Source organism: Mangifera indica, chromosome 3, assembly GCF_011075055.1.
Source record: "Mangifera indica cultivar Alphonso chromosome 3, CATAS_Mindica_2.1, whole genome shotgun sequence".
Taxonomy (NCBI): Eukaryota; Viridiplantae; Streptophyta; class Magnoliopsida; order Sapindales; family Anacardiaceae; genus Mangifera; species Mangifera indica.
This window is the reverse complement of record NC_058139.1, coordinates 18,987,573-19,012,304: the sequence shown is the minus strand read 5'-3', so window position 1 is coordinate 19,012,304 and position 24,732 is coordinate 18,987,573. Positions and strand designations below refer to the sequence as shown.

At 32.7% G+C, this 24,732-nt stretch overlaps 2 protein-coding genes across 2 annotated transcripts; both read left to right on the top strand.

The window, feature by feature from the left end:
• The first annotated feature begins 2,080 nt into the window (after positions 1 to 2,080).
• Positions 2,081 to 3,865, top strand: LOC123212604 (xyloglucan 6-xylosyltransferase 2-like). The gene has a single exon (XM_044631785.1). The coding sequence runs from the start codon at positions 2,264 to 2,266 to the stop codon at positions 3,650 to 3,652; it is 1,389 nt and encodes a 462-aa protein (XP_044487720.1). The 5' UTR covers positions 2,081 to 2,263; the 3' UTR covers positions 3,653 to 3,865.
• A 6,332-nt stretch (positions 3,866 to 10,197) lies between these two features.
• Positions 10,198 to 16,325, top strand: LOC123212114 (probable histone-arginine methyltransferase 1.4). The gene is made up of 15 exons (XM_044631165.1): positions 10,198 to 10,787; positions 11,312 to 11,374; positions 11,745 to 11,844; positions 12,575 to 12,721; positions 12,946 to 13,049; positions 13,180 to 13,278; positions 13,369 to 13,438; positions 13,656 to 13,752; positions 14,152 to 14,206; positions 14,311 to 14,394; positions 14,799 to 14,876; positions 15,123 to 15,226; positions 15,311 to 15,483; positions 15,581 to 15,732; positions 15,946 to 16,325. Exons 1-15 carry the CDS (start codon positions 10,581 to 10,583, stop codon positions 16,027 to 16,029), a joined length of 1,617 nt encoding a protein of 538 aa, XP_044487100.1. The 5' UTR covers positions 10,198 to 10,580; the 3' UTR covers positions 16,030 to 16,325.
• Positions 16,326 to 24,732: the final 8,407 nt, after the last annotated feature.

Below are 24,732 nucleotides of genomic sequence, written 5' to 3'. Positions count from 1 at the left end.
TGGAAAGCTCTTTGAATCCTCTTTTCAATGATATATAACTTGTATGAATTAGAAACCATTTGGACTGTTGAATTATATGAAAAAGGAGGCTGCCCTGCCAAATAACTGTTCTATAAACAGTGTTTCGCAGTTTTTGGAAAGGAAGAAAGAAAGAAAGTAAAGAAAGGAGAGAAAAAGAAAAGAAGAAGAAAAGAAAGAAAAACAAGAAAAGAAATTTGGGGCTCAAGATTTAGGGGTCATCTCAAGAGTATGGTCTGGTGAGTTATGAATAGATTTAGATGAAAGCAAGATTAGTAAGATATAAGGCACACATGCATGCTATGAACTATGAGGGGCACTTTACACTACACCCTTTGCAGTAGGGCACGTCCGTAGTAGGACATAGACCTTTAGTAAGGTCCGCTTGCAATAGAGCATGCTCGTAGTAGAGTTCAATTCAGATTCAAAATGGTGTAGTGAAAGAAAGGAAGAGAACTCGAGCTTAAAAAAGTACCAAATCTCTATAGTCAGCTTCCAAAAAGAGATAGTTTACTTAATTCTTTCCCCTTACCAAATGTTTTTATCTCTCACTTCCTTTTCTTTCATGATTGCAGGTACAGGTAACCGAGGTAGCTATGAGGCAGGGTCAGGTCAGCGTAGGTAGATCCGGCTAGAGCAGGTTATCTCTGGTTTATATTATATGGATATAGTCGCATGTTCTTGTTGATTTTTGACCTTTTTGAGATGATGGTACAGTTGTATATGATTACTTCACGTTTTCAGATGCTTTCAGATGAGTTTTCATATGAGTATATACATCTTTTGTTCGCTTTCAGATTTTTAATTTTTTTAGAATGATTTCTAAACACTTTTAGTGATGTGCTCATTTTAAAGTATTTCAAAAAAAAAAAAAATAGAAGCTTCGGATATTAATTCGTAACATTTCTCCTTCGGTGGGTAGTTTTTTTTGGGGAGGGATGTTACACTTTCCCCCCGTCAAAACCCTAAAAACTAAAAGTTTGCCCCCTAAGCCAAGTTAAAAAAAATGATATTTCCCCTATAAGGTTTAGTTTTCAATCCTAGCCGCCAAATCCAATGTCATCGCCAGCGACAAAGATTCTCTGACGTATCACCGTGCTCTCACGGTCTCTCTCCCCTCTTTTGGAACCCCAACCAATGAAGATTTCGTTTGGAAAGATGAAGAACTTCATCTTTCAAGCTTCATTTGACGTTGATTAGGCATCCAGCTGAGTGGAGAAAGAAAGCAGGAGGAAGAGGCTACCGACAATGGTGCCGAAATTTGAAAACTAACCCCTAGGGAGGAAATGTCATATAAAACTTGGTCTATGGGGTAAATTATTAGTTTTTAGAGTTTAAGGAGAAAAAAGATAAAATTTTAAGAGGTTTCATTAATTTTAACCGTCTATAGATGAGTAAATGAGATTTTCAAAGTTAAGAGATAGGAACTTGAAATTAGAAGATACTTTGGATGGAAAATAGTCCTTTGGTCTTATAATTATATGTTATATCTTCATAGTAAAAATTTAAAATCTTTACAAAATACATATGGTTGTATCTTTGTTTAATTATAATTACTTATATTATTTTTTATTTTTATTTAAATATTTTATTTTATTATTAAGCTGTAAGAATTTGATTTGGTTAGTTAGATTATTGAAATGTTTTAAAAGTTTTCGTATGTAAAATTTTAGAACATTTATCAATAAGATAAAATGTTAAATTGTATGTTTTATTAATAATAGGTTGAAATACTTTGATAAAAAAATTAAAACAATAAAAACATCTGAAGAGTAAAAATAATAGATAATTTCAGATTAAATTACATAAATTGAGTTAACTCAAATATTAAAAGACTGAGTTAAAATTAAAAATTTTTTATATAATTTTAATTTAATTTAAATTTAAATTAAAAAATTATAATATAAAATTTAAATTAATTAAATATAAATATCATCTGGTAATACGAATTATTGAGTGACAATACTGATAACGGACATACACCACACGAGACTATTCGAAACGGGGTAACAAATAAAATAAAATAAAATATGGAAATATTACTTAAAATCACAAAATTACAAAAAATTTTGCCGGAATAAATTTTACATCACAACTCTCTCTGATTCTTTCCCTCTTCTTCTCTTTCCGCGTGCGCACTCAAGTCCACCGGCTTTCCTTAATTGTCATTTACCTTAATTTCTCCATTAATGAACACTCTGAACCTTCTGTTCTGCTATGACCGATTCGACCGGGGCGAGTCGAGATGCTAGAGAGGTGCATGGGGAGTCAGCGAGTCCGCCAGATCCAGAGAGCGATTTGCCAAAGTAAACTCGCCTTCGTTTGCCTTGTCTTGACCATCGTTGTCTTACGTAGCACAATCGGCGCCGGAAAATTTCGGACTTCCGAGCAAGACTTCAATGACATCCGCGAACATGTCTACGCCCACCGCAAGCGCGTGGAGCCTCATCGCTTACTTCAAGAAGTTCAGACGACCGCCTCCACCAATGGCGACACCTCAAACGAAGATTCGAATAAGAACAATAACAATTACGAACAGTTCGATGTCTCTAAGCTGTTTGTTGACGAAGGTATAGAAGAAAAACCGGATCCAAACAAGCCCTACTCTCTGGGTCCGAAAATTTCGGATTGGGACCAACAGAGAGCGGAGTGGTTAAAAAATAACCCGAATTTCCCTAACTTTCTCCGGCCAAACAAGCCACGTGTCTTGCTTGTGACGGGTTCAGCTCCCAAGCCGTGTGAGAACTCAGTCGGCGATCATTATTTACTGAAATCAATCAAGAACAAGATAGATTACTGTAGATTACATGGGATCGAGATATTTTACAACATGGCGCTTCTTGATGCTGAGATGGCGGGTTTCTGGGCGAAGCTGCCGTTGATTAGAAAATTATTATTGTCTCATCCAGAAATTGAATTCTTATGGTGGATGGATAGTGATGCCATGTTCACTGACATGGCATTTGAAATCCCTTGGGAGAGATATAAAGATCATAATCTTGTAATGCATGGATGGAATGAAATGGTTTATGATGAAAAGAATTGGATTGGGTTAAATACTGGTAGTTTCTTGTTGAGAAATGGTCAATGGGCTTTGGATCTTCTTGATGCCTGGGCGCCAATGGGACCCAAGGGGAAGATTAGAGATGAAGCTGGGAAAATACTCACCAGAGAGCTTAAAGGCAGACCTGTTTTTGAAGCTGACGATCAGTCAGCCATGGTGTATTTGCTTATCACCCAAAGAGATAAATGGGGTGAAAAGGTATACTTAGAAAATCACTATTATTTGCACGGTTATTGGGGAATTTTGGTGGATCGTTATGAGGAGATGATTGAGAATTATCATCCGGGTCTTGGTGATCATAGATGGCCGCTTGTTACCCACTTTGTGGGGTGCAAGCCTTGCGGCGAATTTGGGGATTATCCGGTGGAGAGGTGCCTGAGACAGATGGATCGCGCATTCAATTTCGGCGATAATCAGATTTTGAACATGTATGGCTTTACTCACAGATCGCTTGGCAGTAAGAAAGTGAAGAGAGTAAGGAATGAAACTAGTACTCCTCTTGAAGTGAATGATGAGCTCGGATTGCTTCACCCGGCGTTTAAAGCTGTTACGGTATCAGCGTCATTGTAGTTGATGAAGTAAAGATCTCTTTAGCTTTTGAACTTGATATCGTAATCAATTATGCGCTTATTGCTGTTCATTTTGTTCTTTGTTAAGTTAAAACATGATAATGATGCAAGTAATTTGCCTGTCATTGCTGATTGGTTATTTCTTCAAGCACATGATCTGGATTTTGTAATATCTTATTTTATTCTAAGTAATATTGATTTTTTTTAATTAAAATTCTTATAGTTTCTGTGATGTAATTGATATCTTGATGACATTAAAATTCTGAATGGTTTGAGTGAGTAAAAGTGATGTTATTAGGTATATTATAGATGAAATGCAGTGATATTTGAGGTAATTTTATGAAAAAATAATATTTTATGTATAAATAATGATATATTATTATATGAGTAATGTTAAGATAGTCTCATAGAATCAATTGTCATAATTAATATTTAATTTAATATTCAGTATCTAATTAATAAAAATGATATTTATATTATTTGTATATTATTATATAAGTAATTATCCTAAAAATAGTCAAACTGTGATGAAGGTATTGGTGTTTGACATCTGATTGTGAAAAACTTATGTGCACATTAAACGATTGTTTTTGAAATACCCATAACTCTAATATTATCATGATAAAGTGCATTGGTAATAATTATAAAGTTATTAGAGTGTTGAACAATCTCACCGAAAGATGATGACAATTCTTATGTGTCAAAGTTATTTGTTAACGACTTTGTGTAACATATGAGTGCATGATGTAAACATATCCACCAGACTGACCTGTCGAGAGAATTTCATATGGATGGTTATTCTAGTGTCTATAAAAAACATCATCTTAGTGAACGAAGGTACATGTGATTTTTAGATTTGAGCCACTAGACCGTCTTATACAAGGATCTGTATGGTTTGACATTAACCCAACATAGTTCGGTTAGAAGATTGTCAAAAATGTGGTGATTAACCATATCAAAATATATACAAACACTATGAAAAATCAATATAGGGTTTGTCTCTCTCAAGTAGAAAGCTTATATCTCAATTACGGTCTATTGACGGATGTCGATAACCAATTAAATTTGTGCTCACAGTAGAACTGAGTTTATGTTTGATTCAATATTATTTGACCATTAATAAAAGTTAATCTACATAATTCAGGGAGTCTTGAGGGAGACACTTAATCTATACCTTAACCTTAAAAAGATATCATATAACAAAAAAATCAAATTATATGAGTAACTGTATCACTAATAGGTCAACAAATAAAACATACATTAACAAAGTGTTAAAAAGATTCAACATAGAAGAATTCAAGAAATGATATCTTTCAATAAGTCATGACGTATATCTCTCTAATAATGTGTCCTAAAACACAAGAAAAGAGATTGATAAGATGAATATGATCCTTTACATTTTTGTGATAGGACTGATCATATACGTCACGTTATGTACGAGAGTTGATGTCTCAAACTTTTTAAACATTTATAATAGATATCAATCTAATCCAAACGAGCATCACTAGATAACTATCATAAACATTTTCAGGTGCCTTAAAAGGATTAAATATATGTTATTGGTCTATGGGGAAGAGGTTGAGTTCATTTTACAAGGATAAAGTGATTTCAATTTCCAACAGATTAAGTTGATTTCAAATCCTAATCAGGATTTGTATTTTACCTAAATTGTGGGATAGTCAACCAAAAAAGCTCCAAACAAAGCACTGTAGCTGATTCTATGACCGAGTTAGAGTATATTGTTTTGTCAGATGTGGCAAAAGAAGTAATGTAGATAAAAAAGTTTGTCATTGACTTGGTTTGGTTCCATCTGTAGAAAATCCTATATCATTTCGTTGTGACAACAACAGAGCAATAACATAAGCAAATGAGTCATGGTCTCACTAACAATCCAAATACTTACTCAAAATATACCACTTTATTAGAGAAATCATTTAACGTAGAGATGTGTAGATAGGAAAAGTAGATATTGATGACAATTCGGTTAACCCATTGATAAAGTCTTCGTCATAGTAAAAGCATAATAGATATATAGCCACATATAACGTTAGATATATATCTGATTAACTATAATACAAGTGTGAAATCGTTATGGTAATGCTCTAGAGCCAATCATCATAATTAATGTTTAATGTAATATTTGGTATTTAATAAATAAAAAATGACATTTATATTATCTGTATATTATTAAATAGATAATTATCCTAAGAATAGTCAAACTGTGAGAAAGGTATTAGTGCTCAATATCTAATCATAAGAATCTTATGTGCATATTAGAGAGTTGTTATTGAAATGACCATAACTCTAATATTACCATGATAAACGACACTGGTAATAGTGTAGAGTTATCATAATATTGAATAACCTCATTAAAAGATGAGGACAGTTCTCATATGCGAAAGTTGCTTGTTAACAACTTGGTATAACCTCATCGGACTAATCCGCCAAGAGAATTTCATGTAGATGGTTGTTCTACTATCTATAGAAAATTACCTTCTAGTAAACGAAGGCGCATGTGATTCTTAGACTTGATATCACTAGACTCTCTTGTATAAGGGTCAATGTGGTTTGACACCAGCTCAATGTAGTTCGATTAGAAGAATGTCAGAAAAGTGGTGATTGATCATATTAAGATTTGTACAAACGCTATGATAAATCAATAAAAGATTCATCTCTCCTTAATACAAGAGTTTATATCTTAGTTAGGACATACTAACAGATGTCAATGCATAATTAAATATATGATTATAATAGAATTACGTTAATACTCAATTCAATATAATTCAATCATTGACAAAAGTCAATCTATGTAATTCGAGGAGCTTTGATGGAAATATTTAATCTATACCTTAGCCTTAAAGAAATATCAAATGAGGAAATAATCGAATTGTATGAGTAATTGTATCATTGACAGATTAAAAGAAATCACATGTTGATCTCTACTAATTAGATGATCGTGATGCCTTGCTAGAGACCAATCTTGATATTTGTCTGAATAAATATCAAGTAAAGAGTCTGATACGAATCTGATTACTATCAACTTAGTAGAGAGCTTATGAGTCACACACAAAAGAAGTTGATGAACTCTGAAGACATGAAAATTATCGAAGTTAAATTTAGTTCTGATTATGGATTGAAAATCTAGAGACTTGAAAAACCCTATGGACTAGTTGGATTATCCAAAATTCTTATCACCTAATTTTATATTCAAATTACGATTACGATAGGAGTTTATCCAGACACGTCAATTAGGTCGCGCCAAATAGAGGTGAGGCCCCCGAAACACAAATTTAAAACCCAGTCCAATAAGGCTGGTTCGATACTGTAGCGTGCTAAGCCAAGCCCATAGGTTTTCGAATCAAGCTATGGGCTTTAATATTAAGCCGATGACTACCCAATCTGATTTATTACTATTTAAAAAATTAAAAAAAAAAAAAAACAAATGGTAGAAGCCCTCTTGCCAAAACAAAAACCTTTAAGTTTTTTTAAAATTTATTTATTTTTCCTTATATAATCCAATCTAACTTTTCATCAATTTCAATTCTTTCATTATATACTCAATCTCATTTTCTCTTTCAAAAATTATCTAAATTCACAAATAATAATTTTTTATATTTATAATTTTATTTTCATTTCAATTTTATCATTACAAAATATTATAAATAAATCCAATATCAAAAGAATTCAGAGATTTAAATGTTAAAAATGAGTGGATAAATAGTATAATATATATGTTTTATTTATGTTTGTAATATATATAGTATATAAATCAATTTATTTATATTATATTATAAACTTATAATATTTTTTATCATGTAACTACAATATTTCTTCGTTACAAATGAGAGATTATAAATAAAATGTTCGAGGTATTGTTCTCGATTTTAATAATTGAAAAATAATTTGTATTTAAAAATTTTAATTAAAATTTTAAAAAATTGTTTAAATAAGTCGGTCCATTTAGGGTCCCCCTGACTTATTTATATATAGGATCAGATTTTGGGCTTTCAAAAATATATGGATCGGCCCGATTCGAAGGTTTATTACTGTATGAGTCTTGAGTCAGGCCTGATCCATAAGCCCGATGGATCGAGTCGGAGCTAGCTTGACCTGACCTATTACCATGTTTATATCTTCGTTGATATTATAATCTTTTAAATTTGGGTTGAATATCAACTATGGTTAAAAGATAATTTAATATTAATGATGAAATATACAGATTTATCATGTTGATCAAAATACAACTTGCATAAGTTGTATAAGTGAAAGTTTGGTAAGAATCTTCCCATGCAAGTCGAGCCCACTTGACACATTCACTTGTCCCACACATGTATGTTTGTGTCACCTAGATCATATTGAAATCCCAAACGACAAAACATGATGTGTATAGATATATGTATGTTTTCTTGTTTTAAAAACACACGTCATATAACACATATATTTTATACCCTTAGAAAAATAAAGAGTGATAACTTTTTTCCCTCTCACACACAAAGCTGCCATCTGGTTTTAGCAACCCATGAGCATAGTTGAGCCTTCTATAATTGTTGTTTTGTGTGAATACCAAGGAGCAAATCTACACTCAGTACTAATAGCGATTTTTTCGTGATCTCTTTCTATCAACAAAGGATGAAGGAGCCACTTACTACATGTTGTGAATTAATCTTATTAGGTGTTTCTTTAGATAGCAGTCTTTGTAAAATTTTTTGATATTAAAATATTTTTTTAATTTGTTATTCTGTTATCAAAGACTATAAACTCTTTATAATTGGATACTTTAAAATTAAAAATAAAATAATATTTAATTATATATTAATATATTATTATTTATGTATTAAATTATATTTATTATTTATATACGGAATTTTATTGTGGGAGGAAAAACACTGGTGATGTTGGACTGAAATGGATTTCATTTGGGCCACCGGACACAATTCACTTCCCTGTTACAAAAATTACCGGGATTTTTACGTAATTAACTAAACCTTAGACTTTATATCCATCGAACTACACGTTCTCGAATATGCCCACATGTATAAAGAAAATTTCACCTATTCTCAAATTAAGTTCACACTAATCTCGGGAGGAGCTTTATTCAAGCTCTAGTGAGTCAATCCAGCACTGTAGAAGTAAGTTGTATGTGTTTAAAATTATTTGGCAATCAATCTGAATCAATTTTTGAACAAAAACCAAATAAAAAAATAGTTATTTGTAAAATTAATATTAATTCGATTATTTATTTGTCTATTTTTTTAAAATTAATTAATCAAATTAAATTAATTTTAAAAATATTGAAATAAAAGATTAATAAAATATTAAAATATAATAAAATAAAATAACAAGTTAAAATTTGATTTAAAATCAATTAACTAAAATTTTAATTTGATTATTAATATTTTGTATTTAATTTAAAATTAATTAATCTATAAATTGATTTTATTATAATACATGATTTTTTTTAAACAAAAATTTTATTTAACTTAAAAAAATGGCCACACTAATTTAGTTGACTAATTTTTTTTGATAATCAAGAACTTTATTCATACTTATTAAACAGATAAATTTAATACACAATAATTAGATCTATAATTATTATATCTTTTTTAATAACCAAATATTCTATTTATATTTATTAGATAAATAAATTTAAAATAAAATAATTATATTCATATTTATTATATCAAATAAATTAAAATTTTAAAAAAATAATAAAAATTAAAATTTTTTTTTTTAATTTTAATATTTAATCAATCCCACCGTCATTTAAAGTCTAATTGATCGAATTTTCAACACACCTAATGCAAACAGTTTCAAAACACGTGGATTTCCAGCTAAACAAATTAATTTCTCTAGTAAGAAAAGTCTTTTGTCGCTACAAGGTGGGCGGGACTTGGCAGCAGCGTTCCAAAGAATCCGAAAAAGACTTCACTGTTAAAGCTGGCGAAAGAGCCCAATGGTCTGGAGCTTTCACTTTTTTTTTTTTTTCCAAAGCATGGAATTTTCACTTTCATTTGATAGCGCATGTTATATCGATTCTGTTTGCTGTTTACACGTAAAACAGTGTAAGTACAAATAATAAAAATAATTTGTATATATATAAATATATATTATTATATAATTAAATATTATTTTATTTTTAATTTAAAATTACTTAATTATATAATAATATATTATTATTTACACATAAATTTTGATTTATTTTGCAAATTATCAAAGGCCAAATTGGTCTGGATGATTCTAGAATCTCTAATTGTTATCAAGAATTGAATACACGACTCTCCGTCTCAACATATCCTTGCGTTACCGCTTAAGCTAAAGCTACAATTGGCCTTTAGGCTTCCGCTTTTCGCCCTAACAGAAATGAATGAAGCATAAAGAGAAGGGAATGTAAAATTAACATACGTGTACAGTATTTTTTTTTCCGTAAACCCAAATGTTAACCTTTATAGTTTTATTTCCAAAATTACCCTTTTATAGTGCATAATTGTTCCACACCACTGGATTCTCACTTCAAACTGACTATTAAGTTAATTTCAAAGTACATTTCTCTTAACCCAAAGTTCACTTTCATGGTTAAAAAAACCCTTATGCATCCATCGTCGACAAATATCTTGCAGGGATCCGCGTTGATGCAGCAGATCGACAGTCGAAATTGATTTGAAACCCTATACAAGCATGTGAGTGGAATACACCAAAACCACCACTCTATAAAAGCCACGAAGCGAGTGTCTTTGTGCTCCTTCGGCGGCTCTTATAAGGCGACATATCTGTTTGAGTCGAGCGCTTTTAGCTATTTGGCTCCCTATAAAACCCTAACTCTCACTCCAAAAACGCATACCGATAAGATACTCTGCGAATATATATATATATACACACACACAAATAGAAAATAATTTTTTTGAAATTGAGCTGTTGAGTTGACGGCGAAAATGGAACAGAAGTGCAAGCAAGCACAGGAGCTTACTCTGGTTTCAGTGGCCGAGCTCTCTTCGCCTTCGTATCGGCCTTCTTCGGTGCCGGAATCTTCGCCGTTGTTTGCGCGCTTCAGCAGCGGCGCGTCGGGAGCTGTGGAACTTCGATTCCACCGAGAATCGGAGTCCATTGATGGTTTTCGTGTCGATCTTGGGGACGCTCAGGTGAGTGTTATTTGTTGTGGTTCAGGAGATGTTTGTTTGACTGTTTGTGAGTTTAGAGGGAATGAAGAGAGAGAAATGAAGAAGCTCTAGCCGTTTTGATTTTTCTTTTGCTATTTTTTTGGCAACCAAATTCAGGCAGGGGAGTGCATTTTACAATTTAAAACATCTCAAGTTTGTGGCATTCTTATTTTTTAAAAAATTAATTCCTCGTAAAGAAGTACCAAACTAGAAAATATTTAGCTTTGGTAAAACTTGGTAGCATGTTTCAATCGTTTGTTCAATTTTATATCAATGAATTGAAATCGTTTAATTTTATATCAATTAAATGAATCGTGGCTTAGAATAGGAGACATTTTATTTTTCAGTTTCTGGATTGAAATGTTGATTTATATATCGATTCTTTAGTTTCTTGTTGAGTAAACTAGAGAATAGATTTTCACAAATGTAGTTTGAAGATTGTAATAACAAGCAATAATTTAAAGATTATGACGTGATTGAGTTTAGTGTTCTCTTTTGTTATTCAGTTATTCAAGTTAGGACCTGTTCAATCAGTTTGCATATGTGGAGGTTCAAATGCCAAAACAGAGGTACGGAAAACTTTTGTGTGATTTTTCTTTTTTTTTTTGCAATGAGTGCCGTGTATGGTATTTTAATCTTGAAATTGTTGTTTCTAACCTAATGTAATGGAGATGGCACAGCTTAATATTACTGCAACACTTTACAGTTATTGCCTTTTTTTTTTAACTCTCTTTTTTCAGATTTTTAGTAAGATGGGATTTTATAGGTATATGGTTTAAATTTTGTCTCTCTTTAAGATTTTTGGTGGCAAATTTTGGTGTCATTTTCCAGAACTTTGATGATTCCATGAACGGTTGATTGTGACATGTACAGTATGGTTATATGATTTAAAGTGGTACCAGATGTTGCATTCTTTTAACAGTATTACTGTTGAACCAGAAATCATATTCAAGGGGAATCACTATCCAATTTAGAGACGAGGAAGAGAGCAGGGCCTTCCATTGTGCATTTGAGCAATGGAAGAAAGAAGTTGTTCAAGGTGCTACCTTGGAAATTACCTTATAACTTATGTTGAAAACATCAATGCTATGTCTTTTCAACTTAAATGTTCAACTAACCTTGTCATGTTTCTTTAATTTATTCTTCTGTTTGTAACTTATTTATCATTTGTTAATTTGGTTGAAGTTCCTTTTAGCATTCTAATGATCTATGGTTTGTGTTTGTTTATAAATATATGCATATGCATTGATGTTATCTCTTATTTCTAAGAATTTGGGCCTTAACATTTACCTCTAGCTATTGTAGAGACATTCTCCTTCCTCACATTTTTAATAGATTTAAGATTTGTGAGGATTTATCTGTTAGAGAAAGCATGCCTAAATATGGGATAATAGTGTTTAATATCTTTGGCGTAAAATGTTTGAGCATTTATGTAAGCTCTTACCCCAAAGTAGCTGAAATGAATATGTTTTTGGAAGATAATTACAAGTTGATCTGCAAGTCTCAAAGCTGTTTTTTTTTTTCATAAAATGAATTAAAATATTTTCCATTAAGTCTTTCCATAAAAAGGGAAAATGGTGCTGGATGAAGTTGAGATTATTTTAGGTTCAAATATTACCTATACTAAAAGGATTGTAAATATGGTCTTTTTACACATATTTTACTACACTTCCACGGGCTTTCTCTTTCTATTGTTTTACTTTTTCCTACAGTTTTGAGTGTATTTTATACCTGTTGTTACATCTTTATTTCATTGTTCTCCTTTCCAGGAGTCGATTTACCAAATGGAGTTGTTCCAGATTCTAAGAGAAGCAAGTTTGATGATAAAGTAGAGCCATCTTCTGCTAAGATGTATTTCCATTATTATGGACAATTATTGCACCAGCAGAATATGTTACAGGATTACGTGAGGACAGGTTATATTATGGACCTGAAAAGTTGTTTTACCTTCTTGTCATACATATATAATTTGGATTCGTCGTGGAGAACTGTGATTCGTTTCTCATGTTGTATTGTAGCTGTGGAATATATTATAGCAATACAAGTAGATTTCATGATCTAGAAGTGTCAAAACAAGTATATTTTACAATGATAGGGGTTACAAAGACATGCCAATGATGTCTGAGTACTTCTATTTCAGGAACCTATTATGCTGCAGTTATTGAAAATCGTGTAGATTTTACTGATCGTGTAGTTGTTGATGTTGGTGCTGGTAGCGGTATCTTGTCATTATTTGCTGCGCAGGTATGCTTAGCTTTTGAGTGGTAAAGCTTAATTATGTCTTCTTATGATTTTTTTTTTATTTTGGCTTCTTGTGTGTGGTTTTTTGGTTCTCTATAGATTGATCTTGTATTCCATTTCTTTCCCTAACTAGGCTGGTGCAAAACATGTTTATGCTGTTGAAGCATCTGAAATGGCTGAATATGCCTGCAAACTTATTGCTGGGAACCCATCTTTGGGACAGAGGATAACTGTGAGATTTTCTCATAACATTGAACTTTCTGCCTGTTCTCTTGTTGGTATGTTATCTTTTATTGAGCAAAATATATTGCCAATAATATAGGTAATCAAGGGTAAAGTTGAGGAAGTTGAACTGCCTGAGAAAGCAGATATTCTGATCTCAGAACCAATGGGTAAGTATATAAATAATGATTTGTTTTCTTTATATTAGTGGATTATAAAACTGCTGTATGCAATTAAATTTGGGGGAGGTGGATTTCATTCAGTCTAAATATATAAGCATTTCAAAATTGCTGAGAATCAGCATATAGGGTTAAAGTAATGTTGCTTAATGAATATCGAAGCAATATTTTAAAATTATCTTTACTTACTTTTGAACATGGTTTGTAGGCACCTTATTAGTCAATGAAAGAATGTTGGAATCCTATGTGATTGCAAGAGATCGTTTTCTTGTCCCAAATGGGAAAATGTTTCCTACAGTTGGAAGGTAAATTATCCCTTTTTCTGTTCATTCTTGAATGTCTTTGCACTTAACTTATGATGTGTTGATTGTAGTGGTAATGATCCTACCTTAAGTTGCTTTGTCCACTGTTAATGCTAAGATACTTTTGTAGTTGTAGATTCAGTTGCTCTTGTGGTTGCATATCTTTTTTGAGATGATTGTAGTATGGTTTTTTAAAAATTTTACTGAGCTCTCTTTCGCTGATTGTTTATTAGTTGTATTACCCAATATTTGTTGATGCTGACATCCTTTTGGTTCTTCCGGTTTTAAATATAATTCCTTCTATTCACACTTTCTCATGTTAATAGTATTGGGCATTTGCAATTGTTTAATCTCTTTAACTTTTTCCAATTTTGATGATTCAAAATTTAAATATTCTTGTAGGATTCAGATGGCTCCCTTCAGTGATGAATATTTGTTTGTTGAAATTGCGAATAAGGTATGCATATGGTTCATAGTATTCGAATGCATTGATGTTTGAACGTTAATATTTTTCGTATATCATTGTCATTCTGTTTTATCTGATTTAAATCTTCTTTACAGGCTCTCTTTTGGCAGCAACAAAACTATTTTGGGGTTGATCTGACACCATTATATGGATCTGCATTCCAGGGTTATTTTTCGCAGGTCTTTTCTGTTTCTTTTTTTCCAAAAATATTGTTATGTGAATGATTTTATCTCATATAATCTTCAGTTAGATTCCTTATCTTGGGAAGTCAAAATATTCTTTCCATACCACCTAGATTGTTAAAACTGGCGATGTTAAATAGGTAGAAGTCATAACCTATATCAACAGTTCAAGTTCCTTCCACTTTTAATGCTTTCAAAATTCTTCAAATTTGTTGAAAGGAGAAGTTTGAAAGCTGATAGTGGTTACTAAGGATATGGTTCTTGAGATACACATGTTTGCATTTCATTTAATTGGATGTTGGCATGCTTTGATATTCCATGAAATTGTTTTGATTACTTAAGATTATTGTTGAATTATTTATCTAAATTAACTGATGGTGTCCTCTTGACATTTCATGTAGCCTGTGGTGGATGCTTTTGATCCAAGGTTACTGGTGGCTCCTGCTGTATCACACGTGATAGATTTTACTAGGACAAAGGTATTGTTCAAACCTTCTAAATCAATCAGGATTTTGTGGTTGCTTTTGGCTATATGCAGTTTCCAGTGGCAAGGCCCTTCTGATTAGTATTTTGTTGAGAAATTTATTTCAACGAAACATTTTTCATTCTATCTTCTTCGGTGCTCCATATTCTTTGTTGGCCTTAGTGAATCATGATGTTACCTGAACATCTTCAAAATGCTTGTTATAAAATACTGTGTACTTTTTCTGTATTACTGTTTGCAGGAAGAGGAGTTGTATGAAATTGATATTCCATTGAGATTTATAGCCTCCGTAGGCACTAGAGTGCATGGTTTGGCGTGTTGGTTCGATGTACTATTTGATGGGAGGTAATAAATTGAATTATGACAAGTCTATTCGCATCTAAGGGGTCTTGTCCACGTAGATTTTTGTTTTAACTGCTTAATCAACAGTACGGTACAAAGGTGGCTTACTACTGCTCCTGGTGCTCCCACTACCCATTGGTACCAACTACGTTGTGTTCTCTCTCAGCCACTGTATGTAATGGCGGGACAAGAAATTACAGGCCAACTCCGAATGATTGCTCACAGTTCTCAGAGTTATACTATATATCTAACATTGTCAGGTTGGTTGCTGCTTATTTTCTAGTTTTAATATTGGTAATTTGTGTTTTTTATTTCGGTGTCTTCTAACCAGTTATTGATCACAACTTAATTATATAGCTAAAATGTGGGGTCCTGGTGCCGAACAAGGAGGAATATTACAAACATCGTCTTGCAAACTTGACCTTAAGGAACCCTATTACCGAATGTCTCAACCACAAGCCTATGCTATGGTGCCAGACCAACAACCACATCAACTAATACATGCACAGGTATCTACCATGCTTGAAAAATTTTTATTAATCGGTTTATTAAAAAGAACGGTGTTATATGTAAACAGTTTTAAGTACATAATTTGACATATAAATGATGTGTCATCATGTAATTGAGTGGTATTTTATTTTTTAATTCAAAATCATTCAATTACATGTATAAATATTTATCTCATAATTAAGATTTTTGGGTTTGGTTTGCCCTTTTAACAGGATATACAAATTCAAGGAGAGGATTTGGAGGAGTCGGAGTTACTGCAACAACAAACTCAGAATACGGGTGGTCAGCTCCAATAAGTAATTCATGTATGACGGAATTTCTAGATTTGAGTGAGGAATTCTTTTAACATGATCACATGTCTGTAACATAAAACTGTTTTACCCTTGCAAGGTCAAGGGTTCTGCAGTTCTTGTCCTGCTCAATTGACTCCGTTTGGTCTGGTGATCAAATTTTACTTAACCATTTATTCATTCCATCCGCCTGACCGTTGAGATTTGACTTTATTTATTATGTGAGCGGGTGGCCTTCCTGTACGATCAATTATGTTTTAACTAGATTAAATAATCCAATCCCAGCTTGTTGCGAAGAAAAACTGTCAGGTTGCTCTGCTGGCCTGATTACTGTTATGAATAGGAATGACACTGGCACCAGCACGGGCATCAGCACCAGGGCGGGGTGAGGATACATGTAGTCCCATCTCTAATTATGGGGATATTTTTTATTTTTATCTTTTTTTTTGTTTTTATTATAGAATCTCTTCTCTGTTAATATTGAAGATCTGTTAATATTGAAGATCTTAAATTTAGGTTGAAATTATCATTTTTATTTATAAACTAAACTAAATTGAATTGAGGAAGAGAAGCGGAACAAGGCACTAAACAGAATTGAAGATATAGAAACTCAGAATTTTAGAGGAAGTAGATATATAGAGAGAATTTTTAGAAGAAGATTTTGAGACTTCAATAATGCCTTGTTTCTTCGATTGGATATTTTTTTATTATAAGCCAGTTTATCTAGTGTACGTTATAATCAATCTTTTAAATGGAAACTAATTATTATATTAAATGACATTGTTTTTGTTATATAGACTAATTAGTAGCTTCTGGGTATCTTATAATTTTATCTGCATCAATAACTTCCCCTTTAAAGTTCTTTGTCCTCAAGGAAGGCAGGAACAAGGCTTCTACAGAAGACTTTACTTGCATTCCAATGCAATTTCTATGGCATTTGATTTATATAATCTGTAACTTTTGTCAAAAATATTGACAACATCTTGACCAGTCGATATTGCTGGAGTACTGTTTACCTTTACATTACTAATTATATCAAACAACTTCAAAGGCTTCCATTAAGTGGCTATATGCAGATTCTTTCATCAAGTCTATAATGCTACTCAGGACAAACAACTCTGAAATTTTCTTCTACAACATTCTTTTTCTTGTAACCAAGAAGGACAAGAATAATCTTAAGCAACTCATTATCATGCCCTACTAATAGCTTCAAAGTTGTTGGCAAAACCAAGTTAATGTCCTAATCAATTTGCAATGTCTTGATGTCTTTTTGTTACAAATTGAATTGGTGGCGGGAAATTACGAAGAAGATATACGGTGCAAGGTAAGAGTTCATGTCATTTCTTATTTTGTTGTAATAATGTGTGCAACGTCGTTTAGTCTTACGCTTTACGTTGTCGTTTTGATTTTCACTTGTAATGTGTACGTGGCCATTATACAGTGCTATGGTGAATTTTAAAAAAAGGGCTATTGGGAATGAATTATGTTCTTACTACCAAGATATCATGTGTTCCTTCTTAGTTTGAAATTCTCTCTGTATGTTCTTTTTAAATTTCTTCTTGAATCTTTTGTCAATTTGTTCTTAAAATTGTGATCTTCAACAATTGCACACATCATTGGTATCAGAGCTTGACTTGACCATTGCAGATGGTACTTGTACACATAAGCTACAGTGATAGTTGGTGTAAATGATTTTATAGATTGTTTTGGAATTCAAATGAAGACAACAAGATTAGCTTTAAGAATCACAAGATTGAATGCATCAATCCATGGAAGACATATAAAAGTTGATCAACGGTCTTAGTCTTTAGCAAGCTAAGGTGATGTCGCAATCGACTAATCACTGAGATGAAGGAAGTTCAAGGTCTACTTAGGAACCATGTCAACAATGGAAGTGACAAACCAAATTTTTGATGGAAAAAAAAGCTAAAGGGATTTGTTTTTGATGTGATGAAAGGCATGCTCTAGGCCATAAATGTAGAAGAAAACAAGCCTTTGTTATTCAATTGCGTGTTGAAACTGAAGGGGAATGAAGGAGGTGAAGTGGTAAGTAAAATGGTTGAGCCAAGTGCTATTATTGAGGAGCATGGCTTAATGTAGCTTTCTCTATAAGCTTTGCATGGTTCAGCTGGTGCTAGAACTATGAGACTTAGTAGAATGCATGAGAGGAGGAGGCCTTACATCTTAATCAACTTAGAAAGTACACATAATTTTCTGAGTGAGCAAACTGCTCACAAATTGGGTGCCTATTAAAAGAGGTTACTAGAGTCCATGTGATAGTAGCTAATGGTCAAGAGTTGCAGTGTCGAGGGATGTGTGAGGACTTGGAAGTAAGGGTGCAGAGTTAAGTACTCTTTAATGATGCTTATACTATTTCTCTTAATAGTTATGACTTGATAGTGGGGACTCAATGGTTGGCTGTTTTAGGAGATATAATCTAGAACTTTAAAGACTTGACTATGAAATTTTACATGGGAAATCAACCATACTTCCTACAAGGAGAGAAAGAGAAGGGAGTAAGTATTATTGGGGAGGAGTAGTTATGTTGGTTGCTATGCAAACAACAATAGTTAGCCTCCATTTAGTTGTTGTGGACTGGAGACCATGGCGCAACCATATGACTTGCATGTGAGGAGACTACTGCAGTGAATGAATGGTCGGATTAGATAGACTATTGGATAAATATAAGGGAGTTTTTTAGGGGCCACAAGACCTGTCTCCAACAAGGTTTCAAGATCATCATATTGTTTTAAAGGAGAAAGTATAACCAATTAATTTGCAACCATATAGGTATAAAGGGTTGCAAAAGGATGTTATAGAGAATATGGTGAAAGAAATGTTGGAATTAGGGGTTATTAGAGACAGTGTTAGTCTTATACTAGCCTAGTAGTATTAGTGAAAAAGAAAAATGACATGAAGAATATGTATAGATTATAGGGCAATGAATCAAGTCACCATCAAGGATAGATACGTCGTCCTATTAATAAAGAAGCCCCTAGATGAATTAGAAGGGGCTACCATTTTTTCTGAGATTAACATTTGCTCTAGCTATTGGCAAATTTGTATGCATTATTCCTCTCTTGATAAAATGACTTTTAAGACATATCAAGATCATTACGAATTTTTGGTAATGCCTTTGGGCTTTACTAATGCTCTTTCAACCTTCCAAAGCATTAAGAATTGTATTTTTAAACCCCATTTGAGGAAATTTGTGTTAGTGTTTTTTAATGATATCCTTGTGTACAGTAAGGATAAAGATGATCACTTGTGCCATTTGGAGGTAGTGTTATAATTACTTAAGATGCACTAGCTTTATGTTAAGAAGAGTAAATGCACATTTGGGGCTTCACATGTGGAATACTTATATAATTAACAAGAAGGGAGTCACTATTGATCAATGACTGGCTTACTGTTAGGAACCCAACTCTTATTCTACTAATATACAAAATTAAAACACAAAAAACATAATAAACTAAAACTATTTCATTAATCAAAATATTACAAAGATAAACCGAACATTTCGAGGAGTTCGGAGCCTCCCATTTTTCGATCGTTCGAGGCGTCGGAGACCTCCTTAAATCAACCAAGGATGGTTGCCCTCAAACAAAACTCTAATATATTTTCTTTTTCATTTCTTTTGAAACCCAAAACATATATTTATAATAGAAATTGAGCATTATATTGATGACAAGTGTTCCAATCCTAACATTTTCCTCCTATTCAAAACCATCTTGTCCTCAAGATAGATATTTATATAATATTTTTTTCTTTTTCTTTTTATTATTTATTATTATTTTTTCTCTACCTACCCATTCTCTCTGTTGTTGCTTCTTCACCTTTTTTTTTTTTTTCCAACAACCCCGCATATTTTCTTTTCCTTTTCCTAAGAAACCCACGTACTGCCTTCCCTTCTATTTTCCCAGCAAACCACAGCTCTCCTCATTTTCCCAACAAACCAACTGCCACTGCCCTCCACTTTTTTTTTTTTTCTCTTTTCTTCCCCTCGTCTTTTTCTCTTCTTCTTTCTTCTCTGCGTTTTCTCCCTTCTGTCTTCTGTTTTTTTTTTTTCACTTCCGCCGTTTCATTTTCTTCTCGTTCTTCTTTTTCTTCTGTTTTCGTTTTCCTCTTCTCTTTTTGCACTTTCCGACTCATTTCTCCCTATGATGATTCTTCTTCAAGTCAGCTTCTTCTGTGAACATTTTTCGACGACCCTTCACTTTTTTCGGTGAATCTTCACTTTTTCGACCATCATCTATCTTCCTCACTGGATCGAATGCTCTGATACCATTTTGTTAGAAACTCAGCTCTTATTCTACTAATACACAAAATTAAAACACAAAAAACATAATAAACTAAAACTATATTATTAATCAAAATATTACAAGGATAAACCGAACATTTCGAGGAGTTCGGAGCCCCTCATTTTTTGACCATTCGAGGCGTCAGAGATCTCCCTAAATCAATCAAAGATGACTGCCCTCAAATAAAACCCTAATATATTTTCTTCTTTTCTTCTTTTGAAACCCAAAATATTTATTTATAATAGAAATTGATCATTAGATTGATGACAAGTGTCCCAATCCTAACATTTATCTCCCCTTCAAAACCATCTTGTCCTCAAGATGGATATTTATATAATATTTTTTTCTTTTTTAATTTTTTTGATTTATTATTATTTTTTATCTACTTACCCCCCTTATCTCTGTTGTTGCTTCTTCACCTCTATTTTTTTTTTTTCCAACGTCCCCGCATCTTTTCTTTTTCTCTTCCCAAGAAACCCATTTACTGCCTTCCCTTCTATTTTCCCAGCAAACCATAACTCTCTTTCTCCTTTTCCTAACAAACCAACTACCACTATCCTCCACTTTTTTTTTTTGCTCTCTCTCCTTTCTCTTTTCTTCTCCTCTTCTTTTTCTCTTCTTCTTTCCTCTGTGTTTTCTCCCTTCTGTCTTCTGTTTTTTTTTTTCACTTCCGCCAGGCGTTTCATTTTCTTCTTCTTCTTCTGTTTTTGTTTTCCTCTTCTTCTCTTTTTACACTTTCTGACTCATTTCTCCCTGTGATGATTCTTTTTCAAGTCAGCCACCTCTGTGAACATTTTTCGATGGCTCTTCACTTTTTTCAATGAATATTCACTTTTTCAACCATCATTTGTCTTCCCCACTAGATCGAATGCTTTGATACCATTTTGTTAGGAACCTAACTCTTATTCTACTAATACACAAAATTAAAACACAAAAAATATAATAAACTAAAACTATTTTATTAATCAAGATATTACAAAGATAAACCGAACATTTCGAGGAGTTCGGAGCCTCCCATTTTTTGACTATTCGAGGCACTGGAGACCTCCTTAAATCAACCAAAGATGGCTGTCCTCAAACAAAACCCTCATATATTTTCTTCTCCCTTTCTTTTGAAACCCAAAACATATATTTATAACAGAAATTGACCATTGGATTGATGACAAGTGTCCCAATCCTAACACTTACACCAAAGACATTGAAGTAATTAAGGGGTTTCTTAGGGTTGTTAGGACACTATAGGAGATTCATTAAGAACTATGAGCAAATTGCTTAATCTCTCACTGATTTATTGAAGGACTCTTTCGGATGGATAACAATTGCTCAAAAATCATTTGATCATATTAAAAAATGTTGTTGTATAACACCTATGTTGGCTTTACCCAATCTAAGTAAGGAATTTCATATTGAAACTGATGCATCCATTAGAGGTATTGAAGCTATCCTTATATAAAGAGGTCATCTCATAGCTTATATAAGTAAAACTTTGTCCCAAAAGAATCAATTGATGTTAATTTATTAAAGGGAAATGCTAGCCATCCTCCTTGCCATTTGAAAATGGAAACATCATCTCAGAAATAAGCATTTTGTGATCAAAACAGATCACCAAAGTCTTAAATATTTACTTAAGCAGAAACTTACTACTCTCTTCTAGCAAGCATGGATTGCCAAGGTTATGTAGACCAAGGAAAAAAATCTGAACACCTATAAGAAATTTGAGTGGTTGAATGGTCAACTGGATAAAATGAGTAGGCTGGTGATTATTAATAATCCTCAACTATAGGAGCAACTACTTATTTTGTTCCATGATTCATCCTTGGGAGGGCATTCAAGGGTGACCACCATAATGAAGAAGTTGGCAGTCATGGTTTATTGGAAAGACATGTGAAAGTCGATTAGAAACTAAATCAGAGGTTGTGTTGTTTATCAGAAATATAAACCGAAGAAATGTAGCTTCTCCAAGTTTATTGCAGACTCTTCTAGCTCCCTCTAGAGTCTTCATTGATTTGACCACGAATTTTGTTAAGGGTCTCTTGAAATCTCAAAACAAATAATTATCTTTGTGGTAATTGATAAGTTTACCAAATATGCATATTTCATGGCTCTCAGTCATCCTTTTTTTGGTTTAGGTAGTAACTCAGTTGTTCCTGGATCACATGTATAAATTGCATGAGAATTCTCATGCCATCATAAGTGATAGGGGAATGGTTTTTATCAGCAAATTTTGGCAATAGTTTTTTAGGTTGCAAGGTATTGATCTTCACTACTCTATTGTCTATCACCCTCAAACGAAAGATGTTAATCGTTGTTTAGAGGGTTATCCTTGGTGTATGGCAAGTGACTTACCATACACTTGGTTTTAGTGGTTACCATTACCTGAATTTTGGTATAACACCAATCATCACTTTAATATCAATATGTCTCCTTTTGAGATGCTCTATGAGTACCTTCCACCCTTTTATATTCCATATTTTCCTAAAGATTCGCTAATGGCTAAGGTGGATATAATGTTGCAAACAAGGGAAGCTACAATTCAAGTGCTCAAACATAACTTGAGAAAAACTCAACATCGAATGAAAATGTTAGTTGATCTCAAGATGACTGAACATAAGTTTTAGATTGGGGACCTTGTCTATATCAAGTTGCAACCTTATCAGGAGCTTAAAATGCATCAGAGGAATTAGAAATTTCAGTCTAAGTATTTTAGTCTTCCTAGTTATAAAGGTCATCGATAAAATGGCTTACCATTTCTAGCTTCTTGTAGGGGCCATGATCCACAACGTCTTTCATGTATCTTTTTTATGTTCTGCGTATGCTTAAGTGTAAGCTTCTTTATTCCTACCACCTCACTTCAAATAATTGCTGTGGTGGTTTCAGGCCATTCTTATTAGGAAGCTAATTTGTTGAGGCAACACTTTTGCAATTAAGTTGCTCATTCAATGATGAGATGAACCTATGGAGTCAACAATATAGGAGTTCGCTAATACTCTTTAACATCAATTCACTTCATTCTCTTTTGAGGACAAAGAAGCTAGGGAGGGGAAATTTGTTACAAACTGAATTAGTGGCCTGAAATTACGATGAATATATACAGTGCAACACAAGAATTCATGTCATTTTGTTATTTTGTTGTAATAATGTGTGCGATGATGTTTAGTCTTAAACTTTATGCTATCGTTTTGATTTTCACTTTTAATGTGTACGTGATCGTTATAAAGTGTTGTGGTTGATTTAAAAACAAAATGCTGGTGTGAATGAATTAAGTTCTTGCTACCAAAATATCATGTGTTCCTTCTCTGTTTGAAATTCTCTTTGTATGTTCATCTTCTACAGTTTCTTCTTGAAATTGTGATCTCCAACAACTACATGCATAACTTTTTTGAAACATTTTAATATTTATGCTACAAAGATCTTTAGTAAATTTGGAAATAAAAGGTCAGGATATAGTAAATCAATTCTAAATGATGGAAAGACATTCAAATTTAACTACTTTACAAGGATTGTTGTCATATTTACTTGATGAAATTCCAAGGAATCTATTGCTACTCTTTTACAAGGACAAATAGGACTTTGAAGAATATGAAATACGTAGCAATTACATATCACATCAACAACGTTACTAACAATCACCTTTTATATCATAGTTAACGTCATTTCAACAACAAAATAATTTAGTTCATCTCAAAGATTCACAATTAAAGACTTAAAAGTTGTCTCAACTACATGAAATCTTGATTTGTACAAAACATTAGCAGAGAAAACCTTTGTGCATCCTAAAGGAAACCACAAAGGTGGTTCACATCATAACCTTCAATAAGTGTCCACCAAGTGTGACTTATGAGGTAATTAGTAAGAACTTCCAACTTTTTCTCTCTAGTTTCCTCTAGTGCATTTGACATAAAACTAGTAGCTCTTTTAAACCAATCACATTACTTTTAGACAAATTTGAAATCTCTAAAAAGTATTTTGCAATTTTAAGATCCTCATGTTTCCTAATAGCTAGTGTTAGTGGCTTTGATGTACTATAATGCTTTCAAGATTTAAGGGATTTTGCTATTCCATCATGGCCATGCCCAAAAACAACTTTGTTATAAGTATTATAATCACAACCAAAACTTCCTTTCTTGGTCTTCTTGTTTAAGTTTTTTTCATTCCTACCATGTTTACAGAATTTATCATCCTCACCTATCAAGTTGTTCTCCATTGAATTACGGATTCTAGGTCTCTTCAATGGAAAAGCTTTTAAACTAATACAAACCATCCACACCCTACAAATAACCCCTTCGGATACAAGATCGTATTTAGATAATTCTTATGGAAATAAATATTGACTGTATGAAGTAATATAATACAAGAATTCAACATAATCAATTGAATGAGGTTGTTCTAACTTGATAAGGTTCGCCTC

Excerpts from the sequence above, each read along its gene's own strand:
- LOC123212604 (XM_044631785.1), top strand. The coding sequence starts at position 2,264 with ATGCTAGAGAGGTGCATGGGGAGTCAGCGAGTCCGCCAGATCCAGAGA.
- LOC123212114 (XM_044631165.1), top strand. The coding sequence starts at position 10,581 with ATGGAACAGAAGTGCAAGCAAGCACAGGAGCTTACTCTGGTTTCAGTG. Across the intron at positions 13,439-13,655 it reads TCTGATCTCAGAACCAATGG|GCACCTTATTAGTCAATGAA; the intron begins GTAAGTATATAA and ends CATGGTTTGTAG. Across the intron at positions 15,484-15,580 it reads TATATATCTAACATTGTCAG|CTAAAATGTGGGGTCCTGGT; the intron begins GTTGGTTGCTGC and ends TTAATTATATAG.